A 19814-nucleotide genomic window follows, 5' to 3' on the forward strand; every position below is an offset into this window, starting at 1 on the left:
CCTCCTGCTAATTCTACCCTCTTAACTCCCCGTCTCTTCCTTATTTTTACACCGGTCCTTGGTGCCAGAGTCCGGGCGATGCTGGGTGAAGCCGGGCTCCGGGTAAATATCTCCAGGGCCGGAGAAGGAGCCGATCGCTCTCGACCCTGGCAGTAAGTGGCTGATCTACCGTCTGCCGCCGCCCTTCATCCCGCACTAGGGTCGGATCCCGGAACCCGGCGGCGCGGCTGCTGTGGCAGTGGGGACGATGCCCGGGTGGGGACCGCGGTTGCAGTGGGGGACGGTACCCGGGTGGGACGGGACCTGTCAGTTCCGTTGCTGTGGAGAGGATCCCCTCAACAATGGCGTGGATGTCGCCAGGTGGGAGCGAACGCCCTGGATCCTCACATCCCGGGAAATGTCGGCTGCCCTTTTCCACCAGCACCTCCGTGAACATCACAGCCACTGCTTCCGTTTTGATTTGCACTAAATATTATAAAACACAGGCACATAAAATGCTGGAGTCGCTCAGTTGGGACAGGCAGCGTCTCTTCTCTGGAGAAAAGGAATAGGGTCAAGAATTGTCTTCAGACTTCTCCAGAGATGTTGTTTGACCCACTGAGTTACTCCAGCATTTTGTCTCTGTCTTCGGTGTAAAGCGGCTCATACACAAGCAGTTCCTTCCTGTGTTCACTGAAGGTGCTGGTTGAATGGCGAACGATAGCGGACAACCTGTCGGAAAAGCCCAGGCCAGTCACGTTCTATGCATTGGGTCTTTCTGGTTTAAATATATGATTCTTGCTCCATGCAGCGGGTGTAATGCGTTAGCTCTGCTCCATTAGTCTGTACATTGAGTGTTGGGTTACTCAGCGGGTCAGGCAGTATCTCTGGAGGATATGGATAGGCGACGTTTCGGGTAGGGACAATATCTTGTGATATTGTAGTAGTCGGGGGAGATAAGACTGGAAGAGATGGGGGTGGGACAAAGCCAGGCAAGTGATAGGAAGATACAGGTCAGAGGTGTGCACAAAGGGCAGAGATGAAAAGGAGACACAAGGCCGTGAGATAAGGAGAGAAGTTGAAGTACAGGAAGGGGGATAAAGAACTTAATAACATAGTGCTAGGACAGCAACTTCTCCCTCAATGTCACCAAGACGCAGGAGCTAGTTTTCGACTTCAGGAAGCATGCCCGAGCCAGCATCATTGGTGCCAAAGTGGAAATGGCTGAGAGCTTCAAGTTCCCTGGCATTAATATTACCAACGATCTGTCGTGGATCAACCACGTTGATGCGACAGCCAAGAATACCATTGCAGTTTTCTTCCCCTTACTACAATCAGTCTGCAGAAGGATCGTGACCCGAAATGTGTTCTGCAGAAATGCTACCTGACTCGTTATGTTACTCCAACACTTTGAATGTCTGTCATCAACACATCCAACACTTCGAATGTCTGCAAAATGATTGAAGAGAATTGGACTGTACCCATGCTCATGGATGAACTGTTCAGAGACATCATAACTAAGGGGAAGAAGCTGTTCCCGAGGCTGGTGTTACTCGCTTTCAAGCGCCTGTATTTTCTACATGACAGGAGTGGGGAGCAGAAGGGATAACCAGGATGGGAAATTATTGGCTGTTTTCTTGATGCAGCGTGAAGTGTAGAAGGAGTAAATGGTGGGGAGTCAGGTCTGTGTGATGGACTGGCTTACATTCATGACTCTGCAATTTATTTGGGTTTTGAGCAGTACTGTGCTAAACCAAGCTGTAATGTAACTTTACAGTGTGCTTTCTATGGTGCATCTGTAGAAGTTTGTAAAAGTGATTTTACAAGATAGGGGATATGTGGAGAAGGCAGGAATGGGGTACTGATTGTGGATGATCAGCCATGATCACAGTGAATGGCGGTGCTGGCTGGAAGGGCCGAATGGCCTACACCTGCACCTACTGTCTACTGTCTATTGTCATTGGAAACATCTGATCCACGATAGATCATTGGTAATATTTGTACCAAACAACTTGAAGCTCTCAACCATTTCCACTTCTGTACCTATGCTGATTGGAGCATGTACTCCACCACATTTCCTAAAGTCGATAATTAATTCCTTCATCTTGCTGCCATCGAGGGAGTGATTGTTGACCTGACACCATGTTTTCTATCTCCATCCTGTACTCAGTTTTGTCATTGTTCGTAATCCAGCATTGTGTCATCTGCAAACTTGTGGATGGAGTTTGATCCAAAGTTGGCCACACTGTCGTGAGTATATGGAAACAATTAAGATGTTGCAATTGAACTAAATACCTTTCTGAGTAAGGAGTAATGTATTGTAAAAAATACTGCACTAGCCCAAATCAAGACAAGAAAAATGTCTGGTTCAAATTCAATTAACATTTTTTTTACCAGAAGCTGTTGAGATTTCTTATTCTTTCTCTTAAAAGTGCATACTAACTCAAATAACCATTGACACAGTGAAATTCTGAAACTAGGAACTAATTTCAGCCAAATATAAATTTTGACCTCTAATGAAACATGTACTGCTGCCCCATGTTTCTTTAATGTGCTTTCTGTTAAAACAATTATATTAGTAAATATAATTATATTAACAGATAAATGTATATGTACATTATCTGCTTGGTTTAATGGTCTGGATAGTTTGTGTTTCTATTTGGAATGCTGATGATCGGCGTTTTGCAGTATTTAAACAGATTACCTGCTGTTAATTCCCATCTAATCTGCTATCGTGGCTATAGTGACGTTTGCACGTCCCAGCAGATGGATATAATTTTTTTCTGACCTTGCACCATCTGGGTCTTTTGTTCACCTGTAAATGTGCAAGAAATGAGAGGATGGCAGCCTGACGATTCTTTTGTTCCTATAGTTCATTTTGGTACTGGAGATCGAGTTGTAGAAATGGAAGATTCAGAAGTCGAAAATCTTGCCACATCTATGTAAGTAAGATTCTGTCAATCACTGGACAAACTATGAGTCCTAGATTCAAAATATTTAAAATATTTTTTACATAACAGTGGTCAAGAATGGCTATTAGATGTTCATTACACTGTTCTGAAGATAATTTTGAAGAGAATTCAGATACAAAGATGCTGGCTGGCAGGAACAGGTTGCATGTATCTACACAAGTCTATGAAGGTGGTACGACAAGTTAAAAGCATTATAAATACAGACATGATGCTTCCTTTTTCAAATAGTGGAATAGGCTGCAAAGGCATGGAAGTTGAATTTCTTTCCTGAATCCATCTGGAGTATTGTGTCCATTTTTGGGCATCACCTTTTAGGAAATGTGGCCTGGTCTTTAGAAACATAGAAACATAGAAAATAGGTGCAGGTGTAGGCCATTCGGCCCTTCGAGCCTGCACCGCCATTCAATATGATCATGGCTGATCATCCAACTCAGTATCCTGTACCTGCCTTCTCTCCATACCCCCTGATCCCTTTAGCCACAAGGGCCACATCTAACTCCCTCTTAAATATAGCCAATGAACTGGCCTCAACTACATTCTGTGGCAGAGAATTCCAGAGATTCACCACTCTCTGTGTGAAAAATGTTTTTCTCATCTTGGTCCAAAAAGATTTCCCCCTTATTCTTAAACTGTGACCCCTTGTTCTGGAATTCCCCAACATCGGGAACAATCTTCCTGCATCTAGCCTGTCCAACCCCCTAAGAATTGTGTAAGTTTCTATAAGATCCCCCCTCAACCTTCTAATTTCTAGCGAGTACAAGCCGAGTCTATCCAGTCTTTCTTCATACGAAAGTCCTGACATCCCAGGAATCAGTCTGGTGAACCTTCTCTGTACTCCCTCTATGGCAAGAATGTCTTTCCTCAGATTAGGAGACCAAAACTGTACGCAATACTCCAGGTGTGGTCTCACCAAGAGGTACAACTGCAGTAGAACCTCTCTGCTCCTATACTCAAATCCTTTTGCTATGAATGATAACATACCATTCGCTTTCTTCACTGCTTGCTGCACCTGCATGCCTAATTTCAATGACTGGTGTACCATGACACCCAGGTATCGTTGCATCTCCCCTTTTCCTAATCGGCCACGATTCAGATAATATGGTGTAAAAAGGATGTTCACAGTTATTGTTTTGGATGTGGGTATTTCAGTTAACTGGGAAAGTTGAGAATAACTGGTGTTGTTGAAAGTAAATATTATTAATACATTTCAAAAAGGATTTACAGGACCAAGGAAGAGCGCATGAAACTGGGAGTGTCTGTATGGCTTTTTCAAGAAGATAGAATAAGGTCTCCTGTATGATTATATGATTCGCATTGAGTGTATGTCAAATTGTGCTTTATTGTTAACGCTCTTATCCTTTGCAATCATAAAATTTTTACATGAAATTACTACCAGTTATTTGGCATTGATTTTATCCTATTTTTAAGATTCAGTATAAATGCAAAACAATAACTGTGCACTATTTGTTTTTTTAAATTCAGGAAATTCATATAGCAAAATTTAGGAGGTTATCCTAAAATGTGGGTACATGGTTCATTTGATGTGGAAGTATTCAGGAATGCAAAGGTCGAGGAGAACATGAAGGGGGTTTTGCAAGAACACTGGGAAAGGGATAGTGTTGGTGTTTGGGAGCACTGAGAAGGAAGTAACAGAATTTGATTGTATTGTGTGAAGTTTCAATGTAATAGACAGACCAAGAGAGTTTTCGGAAAGGATCTGGATATAGAAATAGTTCAAGGGGAGTTGTAAGAAGATGCCAACAGAACTTGGTTTTCTGAAGTGGAAGTTCCAAAACGTAATAATTATCCTATTGCACCTCTCTTCTAAGCAAGAATGTTTTGTAGGTCCAGAAAATGACAGGTTTCAGTCTGTTAATTTAAAAAATAGGATGAATAAAATGAAACATGTTCAATTTGCTCAAATGACTTCAAGCCACTCAGGGATTGTATGTTTCAAACAGCCAGGAGTTTAAGGATTTCAAAGAACACCACAGAAATATCCCCCGTTAACAGTTGCAGCTTGCCTGGGCCAGAGAAGGTGCATTACCAATTAACACAAAGATGATTAATTCCCTCCCTATTTCTGACAATTGGATATATATATTCTAAGAAACTGCAGTATTGTATAAGTATGTGTGAATTACTATTCAGCTCATTGTAATCTCTTTTCCAGTTCATCTGATGTTGATGCTGAGTTTGATACAGTCATTGGGCACATAGAAGATATTATTATGGGTAAGTGGAGACAATATTATAGGAGTAAGTTTAAACCATCTAAATCCCTCTTTCTAAACTTTGATTTGAAGATACCAACATTTTCACATCTATTTACTCTAAATTACTATGAAGTTTTATGTCACTCTGAACATTTGGAATAATCTGTTTTATTGTAGTCTTGGTGTCGTGTCATTTTGGCCATATCATTTTTATTTACCACAAATGATTACACCCGTCCACCACCTTCAGCATTTACTGCGTCCTTCACAAGGGCATCAACATAATGCATTATGTACTATCTACATGTACACTGCAGCATCTCCTAAATCTGCAAAGCCCTCTTCAAGTGGCACATCAACCTAACTTACAAATATATTGCTTCCTTTCATCTTCACAGGGTCAAAATTCTCAAATTTTCTATCTTGCACCACTATGGACGTGATTTACAGTATTTGTCATCACCTACGAAAGGACAATTGTGAATCTAATGTACAGAGACTACAGTCAGAGACTGGATGGAGGGTCTTGCTCTCAAGGATAAGCCTAGTCAGTCACAGCAGGAAATGCAACCACAGATGAAACTTTCCCTTCTACAAGCAGGACAACGTCAAAGCCCTACCATCATCTTTCGCAGTTGGACGGATGCTAACCCCTGTCATCACTTACTAAAGCACTAGTAGGAATGGACAATAAATGCTGGCCTCGAAGGGACACCTGCCTTCCCGGTATAAATATAACAAAAAATGGCAATTGGAAGCAAATTTTCTGGTTATTTTGTGAGTTAGAAACTTGCTGTCCAAAGCTGTGCAATAGCTAAAAGACTCGCTGTTCAATATCAATGAACGGTGCAAGGCTGCTGCATTTAAATATTGTGGTGAAATGGAATTTATTTTTACTTTTTAATTTTTCTGTCTGCCTATCTTATTTTATTTTTCTCTCTGCCTATTCATGTTTTTCAATTTGATGTTGAATTTAGTATTCAACACTCCAGATCCAAACAGCATGGTGCGCATTAATTGTTAATCTGACCTATTAAGTTACCTGTCTAATATGCTTTTTACAGAATTAGCATCTTTTGAATTTTCAAGTAAATGGAAAATGTACTGATTTCTTGATGCTGTTCATTCACCACTACCTTTAAATGTGAACAAAGACATAAAAGGTTTTGAAGTAAAGACAGTGCATTTTACCCAATGTAATTGATAAATGACAAATGTTCAATGCTGCACGATGTGATCTGTAATTTCTTAATCTTCATCCTTCAGATGAAGAATTTCAGATGCTACAGCGGCATTTTATGGACAAATACTACTTAGAGTTTGAGAATACTGAAGAAAACAAACTTAGTTACACTTCAATTTTCCAAGAATATGTGAGTTACTGACTTTTTATTTCTTTGTATGTATCCTTAGCACCGCAGAGGTTTTACAATTTTTGTGCTGACACAGGTTACAAGTGTAATTTTGTGAAACATTCTAGTGACCATCAAACATTGTTATGAAATAAGTACTATAATGAAGTTGAGTTGGTAACAGGCAGTTTAAAACTGAAACTTGGTACTTGGATGGGTAAGGAGTGGAGGAATGCTGGCCTAATGCTGCTGGTAAATGGGATTAGTGCAGGTGGGCATCACTGTTTCTGCATGGACAAGGTGGGTCACAGAGCCTGGTCTGTGTTGCACATCTGATTCTATGAAATATGAATAAAATAAGTCCCACAAAAAACATTGCTTCAAAGCCTAACTAACTGTTAGCAATAATACAGGGCTGCCTTTATGCACTTTTTTATATTTTTCAGGGTAAAATAGATATTTCTTATTCCAGATTTGTGGACGAGTGCTGATCAATGATTTATTTCACTACTTCAAAGGGTTCAAAGGGTATTTAATTGTCACGTGTACCAATTAAGGTACTGAAACTAATTTGCAAGGGTGTCACAATAAAACAATATGGATGTTATTCAGTTTTATTTTGTGTTGTGGAGCCTGAACCTGCTGTGCCACGTTATTTAAAAAAATACTTGCATGTTGTCGTTTTCCACCCACATAACATAAGGTATTTAAAAGATTTTACTCCTGTAAACTGTAATTAATGCTGACTTTTTTTGCCTAGGTTAATTTATTAGAGAAGTACATTGAACAGCAGTTAATAGAGAGGATTCCAGCCTTCAATATGGCTACATTTACAACGTCATTACAGTAAGTTAAGTAATGAGCAAAAATGTCAATCAGGATCATAGTTCTATGAACTATGGTGAATTGTGATGCATTTTATAATTCACATTCAAAAGTCTAGAAAGAGTATGTGATGGGGTCCACACTATAATTATGGTCATCTTTGAGGAAGACAGCAATTGAATTACATAACTTACAGATTTTTTTTTTTTTTGATTCAATTTATTGTCATTGCACTTTTCAGTGCAACGAAATGGTTTAGCCTGCAGCCATAACATAGAATAAATAACAAACACTCAGCACAGTTTAAAGTCCCAAAGTCATTGTCTCTTCCCTCCTTGCTCTCCCTCTGCGCTGAGGCAATCCAAGCCTCCGATGTTGTGACCCCACCGGGTGATGGTAGGTAAGTCCCGCGGCCAAACTCCGCGGCCCGGGGCGGTCGAAGCTGCTGTCCTCCAGTCCAGCGGACGCAGCTGTAGTTGCAGGAGCTCCGGAAAACAGAACTCGAGCTCCCGATGATGTCGTCCACTGGCCCGCGGCCGAGCCTCCGAGGCTCCAAAGTCGGGTCGGAAGTTGGGTTGCACCGCAACCACAGCCCCGAAGTCGACCAGCCTCGCTTTGGTAAGTCCTGGCTCTGCCTCCGCAGCCTCAAGGTCGGTCGCAGTTGGAGGCCGCCAGCTCCGCGATAGGCCTCAGCGCAGACGGACATGGAGACGGGGATACCGCAGGAAAGGTCGCATCCCCCCCGAAGGAAGTCAAAAAACATGTTACACACCACCCCCCCCCACACATACACAGCTAAATAAACCGAAATAAACTGTAAAAACGGGACAAAAGAAAACAAAAAACAGAAAAGACAAATGGACTGCAGGCGAGCCGCAGCTGCAAGGCAGCGCCGCCACTTCCTGCTATCTGCTACAGGAACGTTGTTACCAGGGACTCCTCAAGCGTGAGCAAAGGATTAATACAGAGTGGACTTCATCCATAAAGGGCACAAAGGCGTGCCAGCTCCCAGAGAAATGTAAACAGCAGTATCTACCGCAATACCAGCCTGTTTGGCCTCAAGTGCCTTTGATTTAGTGCCTAAATGGCAAATAGGGCATCTGTATCAAATTCTGCATTCACCAATCACATCTTTCTACCCCCACCCCTTTCTGCCTTCTGCAAGATTGCTCCCTCGATAACTCCTTGGTTCACTCATCCACTCCCACCCAAACCACCTCCTCCCCAACCCTCGCAACCCGAGGCAATATAACACCTGTCCCCACATCTCCTCCCACACCTCCATCTAGGGCCCCGAGCAGTCCTTCCGGGTGAGAAAGAGGTTCATGTGCACTTCCTCTAACCTCATCTCCATTCGTTATTCACAATGTGGCCTCCTGTACATTGGCAAGACCCAGTGTAGACTCAGCAACTGTTTCGCTGAACACTTGTGCTCGGTCAGCCAAGGCCTGCTGCATCTCCAGATTGCTAACCATTTTAACTCCTCTATCCATTCCCATACTGACCCTTCTGTCCTGGGCTGCCTCTCTTCCCAGAATAAGGCCACCTACACTGGGGGAGCAGTGCCTCATGCTTTGCTTGGGTAGTTTATGGTATGAACATTGAATTCTCCAATCTTAGTTACCGCAATCCCTCCCCCATCTCTCCACTGTCCCACTTGAATTGGCCTTTATTTCTCCCATCCCCCTTCCCTTCCACCTACTTCAATCCTCTAGTTTAACAATTCACAACTCTTCAAACATTTTGTCTCGCACCTTCTCATATTTTCATCTCTGGCTTTAGTGCAACCATCTGCCTTTCAACTCCCCTCCCACCTTCTCAACTGCATCCACCTGTTACTTGTGCAAGAAGGAACTGCAGATGCTGGTTTAAACCAAAGATAGACACCAAAAGCTCGAGTAACTCAGCGGGACAGGCAGCATGTCTGGAGAGAAGAAATGGGTGACGTTTCGGGTCGAGATCCTTCTTCAGACTGGTTAGGGATAATAGAAACGAGTGATATAGACGGTGTGATGTGGAGAGATGAAGAACAATGAATGAAAGATATGCAAAAAAGTAACGATGATAAAGGAAACGGGCTGTAGGGTGAAGATGAGAAGCTAGTGTAACTTGGGTGGGGGAGGGATAGAGAGAGAGGGAATGCCGGGGCTACCTGAATACCACTGGGCTGCAAGCTGCCCAAGCTAAATATGAGATGCTGTTCCTCCAATGTGCATTTAGCCTCACTCTGACAACGGAGGAGACCGAGGACAGAAAGGTCTGTGTAGGAATGGGAAGGAGAATTAGGTTGGATGAGGTGCAAGTGAACCTCTGCCTAACCTGAAAGGACTGTTGAGGTCCCTGAACAGTGTCGAGGGAGGAGATATAGCGACAGGTGTTGCATCTTCTGCGGTTGCAGGGGAAGGTACCTAGGGAGGGAATGGTTTGGGTGGGAAGGGATGAGTTAACCAGGGAGTTGTGGAGAGAATGGTCTCTGCGGAAGGTGAAAAGGGGTGGACATGGGAAAATGTGGCTAGTGTTGGGATCCCATTGGAGGTGGCGGAAATTTCGGCGGATTCTGCGTTATATGCGACGGGTGATGGGGTGGAAGGTAAGGACGAGGAGGACTCTGTCTCTGTTGCGACTAAGGGGAACAAGGGCGGAGCTGCAGGGTACTGAGGAGACACGAGTGAGGGCCTCATCTATGATGGGAGAGGGGAACCCCCGTTCCCTAAAGAATGAGGACATCTCGGATGTTCTAGTATGGAACACCTCATCTTGGGCGCAGATGCAGTGTAGACGGAGGAATTGGGATTAGGGGAAAGAGTCTTTGCAGGAAGCAGTGTGGGAAGAAGTGTAATCAAGATAGTTGTGGGAGTCAGTGGGTTTGTAATAGACATCAGTCAATAGTCTATTTCCTGTGATGGAGACTGTGAAATCAAGAAAGGCGAGGGTGGTGTCTGAGATGGTTCAAGTAAATTTGAGTGCAGGATGAAAATTGGTGGTGAAGTTGATGTTTTTTGCATATCTCTCATTCATTGTTCTTTATCAGCATTATGCTCGGACCAATTTAAAAAGTATGTGTATTTCCATTTGTGGGGTGGTTTTGTGGAATGGTCTTGATGAAACGATTAAACAAAGTATGAATATAATGCAATTTTAAAAAATGTACAAAAGATATATCTTTGAAAAGTACAGTAATGAGGAAGGAGAATGTAAATCTCACAGATGTTAATGGTGCTTGTTCTTTTTGTTCTTTTCTTTTTTTGTTCTTTTTTTCTTAATAGTTTGATTGGAGTAGTTTTATTTGAATTGTCTGTTTAGTTTATTTTATTGAATTTTGCATTTGTTAATGGTGAAGAATGGGGGTAGGACTTGACAAGCATAGGCTTCTTCCTATCCCTTTTCGAACGAGTCTAATGTATATTATGTTGAAATTGGCTTTTGATTTTTTAATTTATGTATGTACATATATGTTATGTATGTGTGTATATGTGTATATGTATGTATGTATATATGTACATGTACATGTATATGTATTTATGTATATATATATGTATATATATAATTTTCCTTTTATTTATTCATTTTCATCTTTTCTTCTTCTTTTTTTTTTTTTAATCGTTCGAAATAAAAAGAAAAAAGATATCATATCATATCTCTGCACATCGCCGTCTATATCTCTTGTTTCCCTTATCCCCAACCAATCTGAAGAAGGGTCTCATCCTGAAACGTCACCCATTCCTTCTCTCCAGAAACATTGAGTTACTCCAGCTTTTTGTGTCTATCCACCTGTTACTTGCCAGGCTTTGCCCTGAGCAGAAAGACTTGAATGATCAAAAATGTAAAATGTGCTAAATAATTATAAATTAACAAGTAAAAAAGCTTAATACAAATAAAAATTCTTAAGTGTGACTAACTTAAATGCCTTACACCTCTTAAAAACAGTGAAGATGTTTTCCCATACCAAGTCCATAGGTGGATCCCCCAGCAGTCTAGAGAAGGACCAAGAGCTGAATCACAGTTGTAAAGAATGTGTGGAAATTGGGGCATTCTATCTTAAACACTGCCAGCATTTCCCAGGAAAACCAGGGCTAACCTTGCCTTTATTATGGGTGTGACTTGGTGCTGTTTAAAATATCATCACAAGATGGTGCTATAAACTGCAGAGAGGAATTGTGAAACCATTTCATTTTTGCTTTTTGAAAGATCACAGCTATAAATTGTGAAAATCCTTGTTTTTGTTGAAATACCAGGATTTAAAATGTGCAGTTGACCAAAAACCTTCAGTTTGGAATCTCTCTCTTAATTCACACTTTGGTAATAAACTGGATGAAAAAGTGAAAGCTGAGCAGTTAAATCTTATTTCTTTTTAGTTTTAGACTTGTAGCATGTAAACGGGACCTTCAGTCCCCATGTTCATGCTGACCACTGATCACCAATTAGTTCTATATTATCCCACTTGCTCATCGACTCTACATACTGGAGACAATGTTTACAGAGGCCAATCAACGTTCAAACCCTCACGTCTTTGGGATGTGGGAGGAAACCGGAGCACCCGGAGGAAACCCACATGGTCACAGGGAGGACATGCAAACTCCACACAGACAGCACCCAAGCTCAGAGTGGAACCCGGGTCTCTAGCGCTGTGAGACAGTACCTCGGCCAGCTGCACCACCGTGCTGCTTAAATAGATGGATTCCCCAGCAGTCAAGAAAATAACTAGTTGTTTGATTGCCACAAATCTACATTGGCATCTTGAAGTCTCTGAGGCAGCAATGTACAAAGAAATTAGCAGCTAATTTGTCCCGTCCTTTTTTAAAGGGGAAGAGTAGGCTTATGAATCGCCCCATCAAGATCAATGACGTTCCCCTTCTACCAGCCTCTTGAACAGACTTTTCAGATGAAAATTCCCGAATCGACCTCGTTGGTTCCTGGAAGTTTTTTTCTCTTCGCTTTCTCTTCAGCTGCCTCCTTACATCTGCTGATGAGAGATGCTGTGACTGTAAATACCCCGGGCAGAATATCTTTTTCTCTTTCTCTTCATACATTCACAATGGCACAATGAAGGAGCAATATGAATGAGATTTCCAATGCTTACTATTTCCTACATGAAAATCATTCAGCTGTCATTTTACCAACCAATTCCGTTTTTAAATGGCTGCCCGAAGCTCCCATCCAAAATAATCCAGCAAGATTTTAAATATGTAAATCAGGATTCTTCACTGTTGTGGGATCTCTATTCCAATTTTCACATAGGATCAAGTAGTTGTATAAAGTTTTCAAGAAGGAACTGCAGATGCTGCAAAAGAGCTGGAGAAACTCAGCGGGTGCAGCAGCATCTATGGAGCGAAGGAAATAGGCAACGTTTCGGGCCAAAACGTTGCCTATTTCCTTCGCTCCATAGATGCTGCTGCACCCGCTGAGTTTCTCCAGTTGTATAAAGTTGGCATGTTCATCCCATTTTTTTCCGTTGTTCCTCTGCTCCGCTGCCTTTCATCTGGTTCTCAAAGTGAGCAGGAAATCTTTCATAATTTCGACTTGCAAATTTCATACAAAAGCTATTTGAATTTTTGCCACAACAAATTGCCAATTGTTGATAGATCATCCACAATTCACACGTATATTTTCTGCCCACCTGAAAGAGGTTCTAGCCTCGAGACAATCCTATTCTTGATTTTACCATCAATACTGCACGTAATTTGTACCTATCTTGAAATCCTCCCTCAATATTTCCACTTCTTTTGGAAAATATTTCAGAAGGTCAGATTGAAATATTTGAGTTGATAGATGAATATAATTTACCCTTGAAGATCTCCAAATATATCAACGATGCCATTATGGTTTATTGCAGGCAACATAAAGACGAGATATCTGGAGATATATTTGACATGTTGCTGACCTTCACAGATTTCCTGGCTTTCAAAGAAATGTTCCTTGACTACAGAATGGTATGTGGTGTTGTTTTATATGGAATTAAAAACATCAGTATAATGTTCAAACCATGATTTTTCCTAAATTAATTGATCCCAGACTAAACGGAATGCAATAATACAGCCATTGGATTTTATGTTTGCTGCTTAGAAGGGACAGACATGGCCTCATAATCAGCTTCATATAAGCCCATAGGCTATTTGAGTTCTTGTCCTGAGAGAATAAAATAGACAGGCATCAGAAATTGGTTTACCAAGGCACTTCGGGTCCAGTGATCACAATACCATTAGTTTCAATATAATTATGGAGAAGGTCAGAACTGGACCTAGGGTTGAGATTTTTGATTGGAGAAAGGCTAACTTTGATGAGATGCGAGATGATTTAAAAGGAGTGGACTGGGACATTTTGTTTTATGGGAAAGATGTAGAAGAGAAATGGTGGACATTTAAAGGGGAAATTTTAAGAGTACAGAATCTTTATGTTCCTGTTCGGTTGAAAGGAAACAGTAAAAATTGGAAAGAGCCCTGGTTTTCAAGGGAAATTGGACATCTTGTTCGGAAAAAGAGGGAGATCTACAATAATTATAGGCAGCATGAAGTAAATGAGGTGCTTGTGGAGTATAAGGAATGTAAAAAGAATCTTAAGAAAGAAATTAGAAAAGCTAAAAGAAGATATGAGGTTGCTTTGGCAAGTAAGGTGAAAGTAAATCCAAAGGGTTTCTACAGCTATATTAATAGCAAAAGGATAACGAGGGATAAAATTGGTCCATTGGAGAAACAGAGTGGGCAGCTATCTGCAGAGCCAAAAGAGATGGGGGAGATATTGAACAATTTCTTTTCTTCGGTATTCACCAAGGAGAAGGATATTGAATTATGTGAGGTAAGGGAAACGAGTAGAGTAGTTATGGATACTATGAGTTTCAAAGTAAAAGAAGTACTGACACTTTTGAAAAATATAAAAGTGGATAAGTCGCCAGGTCCTGACAGGATATTCCCTAGGACATTGAGGGAAGTTAGTGTAGAAATAGCCGGGGCTATGACAGAAATATTTCAAATGTCATTAGAAACGGGAATAGTACCCGAGGATTGGCGTACTGCGCATGTTGTTCCATTGTTTAAAAAGGGTTCTAAGAGTAAACCTAGCAATTATAGACCTGTTAGTTTGACTTCAGTGGTGGGCAAATTAATGGAAAAGATACTTAGAGATAATATATATAAGCATCTGGATAAACAGGGTCTGATTAGGAACAGTCAACATGGATTTGTGCCTGGAAGGTCATGTTTGACTAATCTTCTTGAATTTTTTGAAGAGGTTACTAGGGAAATTGACGAGGGTAAAGCAGTGGATGTTGTCTATATGGACTTTAGTAAGGCCTTTGACAAGGTTCCTCATGGAAGGTTGGTTAAGAAGGTTAAACTGTTGGGTATAAATGTAGGAATAGCAAGATGGATTCAGCAGTGGCTGAATGGGTAAAGCCAGAGGGTAATGGTGGATGGCTGTTTGTCGGGTTGGAGGCAGGTGACTAGTGGGGTGCCTCAGGGATCTGTGTTGGGTCCTTTGTTGTTTGTCATGTACATCAATGATCTGGATGAAGGGGTGGTAAATTGGATTAGTAAGTATGCAGATGATACCAAGATAGGGGGTGTTGTGGATAATGAAGAGGATTTCCAAAGTCTACAGAGTGATTTAGGCCATTTGGAAAAATGGGCTGAAAGATGGCAGATGGAGTTTAATGCTGATAAATGTGAGGTGTTACACCTTGGCAGGACAAATCAAAATAGGACGTACATGATAAATGGTAGGGAATTGAAGAATACAGTTGAACAGAGGGATCTGGGAATAACCGTGCATAGTTCCTTGAAGGTGGAATCTCATATAGATAGGGTGGTAAAGAAAGCTTTTGGTATGCTAGCCTTTATAAATCAGAGCATTGAGTATAGAAGCTGGGATGTAATGTTAAAATTGTACAAGGCATTGGTGAGACCAAATCTGGAGTATAGTGTACAATTTTGGTCGCCCAATTATAGGAAGGATGTCAACAAAATAGAGAGAGTACAGAGGAGATTTACTAGAATGTTGCCTGGGTTTCAACAACTAAGTTACAGAGATAGGTTGAATAAGTTAGGTCTTTATTCTCTGGAGCGCAGAAGGTTAAGGGGGGACTTGATAGAGGTCTTTAAAATGATGAGAGGGATAGACAGAGTTGATGTGATCAAGCTTTTCCCTTTGAGAATAGGGAAGATTCAAACAAGAGGACATGACTTCAGAATTAAGGGACAGAAGTTTAGGGGTAACATGATGGGGAACTTCTTTACTCAGAGAGTGGTAGCGGTGTGGAATGAGCTTCCAGTGGAAGTGGTGGCGGCAGGTTCGTTGGTATCATTTAAAAATAAATTGGATAGGCATATGGATGAGAAGGGAATGGAGGGTTATGGTATGAGTGCAGGCAGGTGGGACTAAGGGAAAAAAGTTGTTCGGCACGGACTTGTAGGGCCGAGATGGCCTGTTTCCGTGCTGTAATTGTTATATGGTTATATGTTGCACTACAGTTGACCTTCATTGACCATCGTTGACGATAACGTAAAATATACTGACTTTCTTATAACGTTAAAGTCCACAAACATTTTAATGTTCTCAAAGAAACTTTAATGTTCAGTATCATTTTTTCCCCTGCCAACAGATAGCCTACAGAAAAAATCCTACCTGTTGAAGGGAAAAACTCTTGCTACTGAATTCAATAACTGGGAACCGTTAAGGTATCCCAGGTGTCTTTTTGTGTGGTTTAGGGGTGGAGGAAGAAATGGAGCCAAGCAACTGATTATCTTATTGTATCGGCAACATGGCAGGTTAACTAAAGCTGATTTGTTCGTATGGTATTGTGTGTATGCCCACACCTACACACACACACAGATATATAAAACTAAAACTCACCTTGTTTGTTTGTGAGTGCACGTGCCTGTGATTCATGCCTGAATTACGCCAAAACGGTTAAAATATTGACTTCCTAATCTTCCCTTTTCAGGAAAAAGAAGGGCACGGCCTGGACTTTAGTGGAGATCTCATAGTGACAGCCTTATCAAAATCCTCTTCATTGTCTCCAGCTTCAAATAATCTTCGACATTTCTAATAGTGTTGCTGTACAGCTGTCGAGTTCTGCATTTATTCCTGTACAGTCACATATTCCAGCCACGATGAAACAGTTTGATATGTTACAATATTCTCCTGGGAAGGTTCTACAGACACAATCTAAAGCTCAAAAGTCTTCAACACTTTTTGCAGAATCCAACATCCAAAAATTCAAGGTAACATCAGATACAGTCCAAATGTTATGTTTAGGTCAATTTTCCAGAGTTTTTAGGAGCTGCAAAGACATTATAACAGGGGGTAGATGCCATTACCTTATAGGAGAATTAACTATAGACTTCATTGAAGTTGTTGATTTAAATGTAGCTTCGTTAACCGCGAACTATTATCTTGTTTTTAATAACCTGGCTGGCAAGTCAGTGTAGATTCTTTTCTAGCTCCCAGGGGAAGTAATCCCATTGTCCAATGCTTCTTCTCACTTTTCTTTTGCCCTGAAACTTATTTTCAGTCACATGCCCATCAATTATTTTGATTCTTTTTTACCTTAACCTACACTACAATGTAATTAAGCTACCAGCATGGCTTGATATATGGGAAGAAATGGGAGCAACTAAAAGGTAACCCATATTGGCAAAGCGAATATACAGACTCCACACGGACAAGATTAACATTGAACCCTGGAGCTCGGTTGCTCTTCGGCCCAGAGACAAATGGAACCTTTAAGCATAGGTTGAATCAGGTTATGGTACCTCCTGTGCTTAAATCCAAATTATACCCAAGCTTGTTGTAACACTCCAATATTTCCCACGCTGAAAAAAATGATTTCAGTGGAATAATTTAACAAAATACATTTTGCCTTAATAATAGTGCATACAACTAACATAATATCATAGACACAAAATGCTGGAGTAACTCAGCGGGATTGGCAGCATCTCTGGATAGAAGGAATGGATGACGGTTCGGGCCGAAACAGTCTGAAGAAGGGTCTCGACCCGAAACATCACCCATTCCTTATATCCAGAGATGCTGCCTATCCCCGCTGAGTTACTCCAGCATTTTGTGTCTATATTCAATGTAAACCAGCATCTGCAGTTCCTTCCGACACATAATATCAAATTAAGTATCCATGGTCTTTGGCATCTTAGAGAATAGTATAACATTTGGATTTGGTATCAGTTAAAACACCCAGTACTATCCTTGTTCATCTGACTGGTAATTTGGACAATATTATTGACTTTTTTTAAATCCAGTTAATAGATGCAAACTCAGCCTTTGTGTTGCTACAGTTCAAAGTGTAAGAACGAAGATCTTGTTGAGGAAAGTGCAGAGTATTATGTTTTATACGTGAAAAGTGAATTTGTCTGTTTAGCTCTTGTTTCACTGTGGGTTATGAATGTGCTTGCTTTGTATTTTTCATATTTGTACATATTTTTATTTGGATACATTTTGAATAAATGATTGCTGAAATGCACTTTTGAAACACTAATGGTTTTATTTCTTAAGAATACAAGACTAATCAGCCTTAAGTTGCAGGTCCAAAAACATCAAAATAATTGCAATACCGAAGCCTGTTGTTAATCTGTATTTTATAATTCTATTTTTTCTCTTAGTTTTCCCTTAACTCTGAAAATGAAGTGTTAATTTAGTTTAGTTTAGAGATGCAGAGCCCTCTAAGTAACAGGCCCTTCGGCACACCGGGTCCTCACAGACCAGCGAACCCCACACATTAACACTATCCTACACCCACGAGGGACAATTTAAAAAAACTTTTACCAAGCCAATTAACCTACAAACATGTACAGCTTTGGAGCGTGGGCGGAAACCGAAGATCTCAGAGAAAACCCACGCAGGTCACGGGGAGAACGTCCAAACTCCGTCCAGACAGCACCAGTAATCGGGATCGAACCCGGGTCTCTGGCGGTGCATTCGCTGTAAGGCAGCAACTCCATCGCTGTGCCACCATTAATATGGAGGTGCAGAGAGCTCAGAGTCAACGAGTCACAGCTGATCAAAGAGTACTTCAGCTCCATTGCCATAGTCCAAGATGTTTTATATACGAGGGCTACTGGACGAGCAAAGGGCTCTGGCCAAGTGGTGTACCAGTCTGAGCCTCAACAGTAGGACTGTTACGATAAATGCAAGAAATGCACTGATCAGACCAACAATTCTCCTCTGGCAAAACCTTTAGTGAAATAAGAGTCAAACACTGTGGAAACAGGCCATTCAGCACAACATACTTTACCTCTGATGCAACCAATTGGAAAACACACCAACTAAAATTAGTGACTGACATTTTTAATTTGGAAAATATGCACACATGTGTATGAAAGCATTGATCAGCATTGTAGGTTAGCTACTTCTGCATACATTTTGCTAAATGATAAACAATGAAACATAAAAAATGCAGAACTATTAGAATCATTCCACCTCTTCCCCCCCCCCCCCCCACTATGTCCCACCTTCTCTCTCTCCCTTCTCTCTCTCTCTCTCTCTCTTCTCCCCCTTCTCTAGTGCCTCCCCAGCCATTGACCTCACCGCACGTCACTGGTAGTCGTAGATAGTCGTAGGTCGTTAACTGGCCCGAGAAAAAAAAATGCAAACATTACATCATTTTATCATATGATAAATTTCCACTCGTAGCTAGTCGTAGTTGGCTCTAATAATAATAATAATGGATGGGATTTATATAGCGCCTTTCTAATACTCAAGGCGCTTTACATCGCATTATTCATTCACTCCTCAGTCACACTCGGTGGTGGTAAGCTACTTCTGTAGCCACAGCTGCCCTGGGGCAGACGGACGGAAGCGTGGCTGCCATTCTGCGCCTACGGCCCCTCCGACCACCACCAATCACTCACACACATTCACACACATTCACACACAGGCAAAGGTGGGTGAAATGTCTTGCCCAAGGACACAACGACAGTATGCACTCCAAGCGGGATTCGAACCGGCCACCTTCCGGTCGCCAGCCGAACACTTAGCCCATTGTGCCATCTGTCGTCCCTAGGCTCTAGATGTGGAAGAGCGAGGTCGAGGGGGGTCGTAGGAGGTCGTAGACATAGTCGTAGGATGTCTTTTACTTTGGCGAGTCAACACGACCGTGACATTTTTTTCAGCTCGTCTAGCGCCTTCTAAACTCGTGGATTAGGTTGTCCAAGTGGGACAGGCTCTTAAGCAAGCTCAATGGTGTAGGCATTGACGACTTGGGACGACTGATGGCGCAATTCGGGACGACTGATGGCACAATGGGCTAAGTGTTCGGCTGGCGACCGGAAGGTAGCCGGTTCGAATCCCGCTTGGAGTGCATACTGTCGTTGTGTCCTTGGGCAAGACACTTCACCCACCTTTGCCTGTGTGTGAATGTGTGTGAGTGATTGGTGGTGGTCGGAGGGGCCGTAGGCGCAGAATGGCAGCCACGCTTCCGTCAGTCTGCCCCAGGGCAGCTGTGGCTACAGAAGTAGCTTACCACC

General features: G+C 41.7%; 1 protein-coding gene across 3 annotated transcripts; it reads left to right on the forward strand.

The window, feature by feature from the left end:
- The first annotated feature begins 283 nt into the window (after positions 1 to 283).
- On the forward strand, positions 284 to 17316 carry LOC116982774 (ADP ribosylation factor like GTPase 2 binding protein). 3 transcript variants are annotated; one of them, XM_033036199.1, is made up of 8 exons: positions 314 to 360; positions 2150 to 2229; positions 2852 to 2921; positions 5125 to 5186; positions 6434 to 6540; positions 7280 to 7365; positions 13178 to 13274; positions 16280 to 17316. In XM_033036199.1, exons 3-8 carry the CDS (start codon positions 2884 to 2886, stop codon positions 16382 to 16384), a joined length of 495 nt encoding a protein of 164 aa, XP_032892090.1. In that variant the 5' UTR covers positions 314 to 360; positions 2150 to 2229; positions 2852 to 2883; the 3' UTR covers positions 16385 to 17316. The 3 variants fall into 3 exon arrangements, with proteins under 3 accessions (XP_032892088.1, XP_032892089.1, XP_032892090.1); XM_033036197.1 differs by lacking the exon at positions 2150 to 2229 and having other exon boundaries at positions 284 to 360; positions 5125 to 5210; XM_033036198.1 differs by lacking the exon at positions 2150 to 2229 and having other exon boundaries at positions 284 to 360.
- The last annotated feature ends 2498 nt before the right edge of the window (positions 17317 to 19814 follow it).

Source organism: Amblyraja radiata, chromosome 17, assembly GCF_010909765.2.
Source record: "Amblyraja radiata isolate CabotCenter1 chromosome 17, sAmbRad1.1.pri, whole genome shotgun sequence".
In the NCBI taxonomy this organism is placed as follows: domain Eukaryota; kingdom Metazoa; phylum Chordata; class Chondrichthyes; order Rajiformes; family Rajidae; genus Amblyraja; species Amblyraja radiata.

Coding starts and splice junctions, on each gene's coding strand:
- LOC116982774 (XM_033036197.1), top strand. Junction 5,211..6,433: donor GTGGAGACAATATTATAGGA/GTAAGTTTAAAC, acceptor TTCATCCTTCAG/ATGAAGAATTTCAGATGCTA. Junction 13,275..16,279: donor TGTTCCTTGACTACAGAATG/GTATGTGGTGTT, acceptor TTCCCTTTTCAG/GAAAAAGAAGGGCACGGCCT.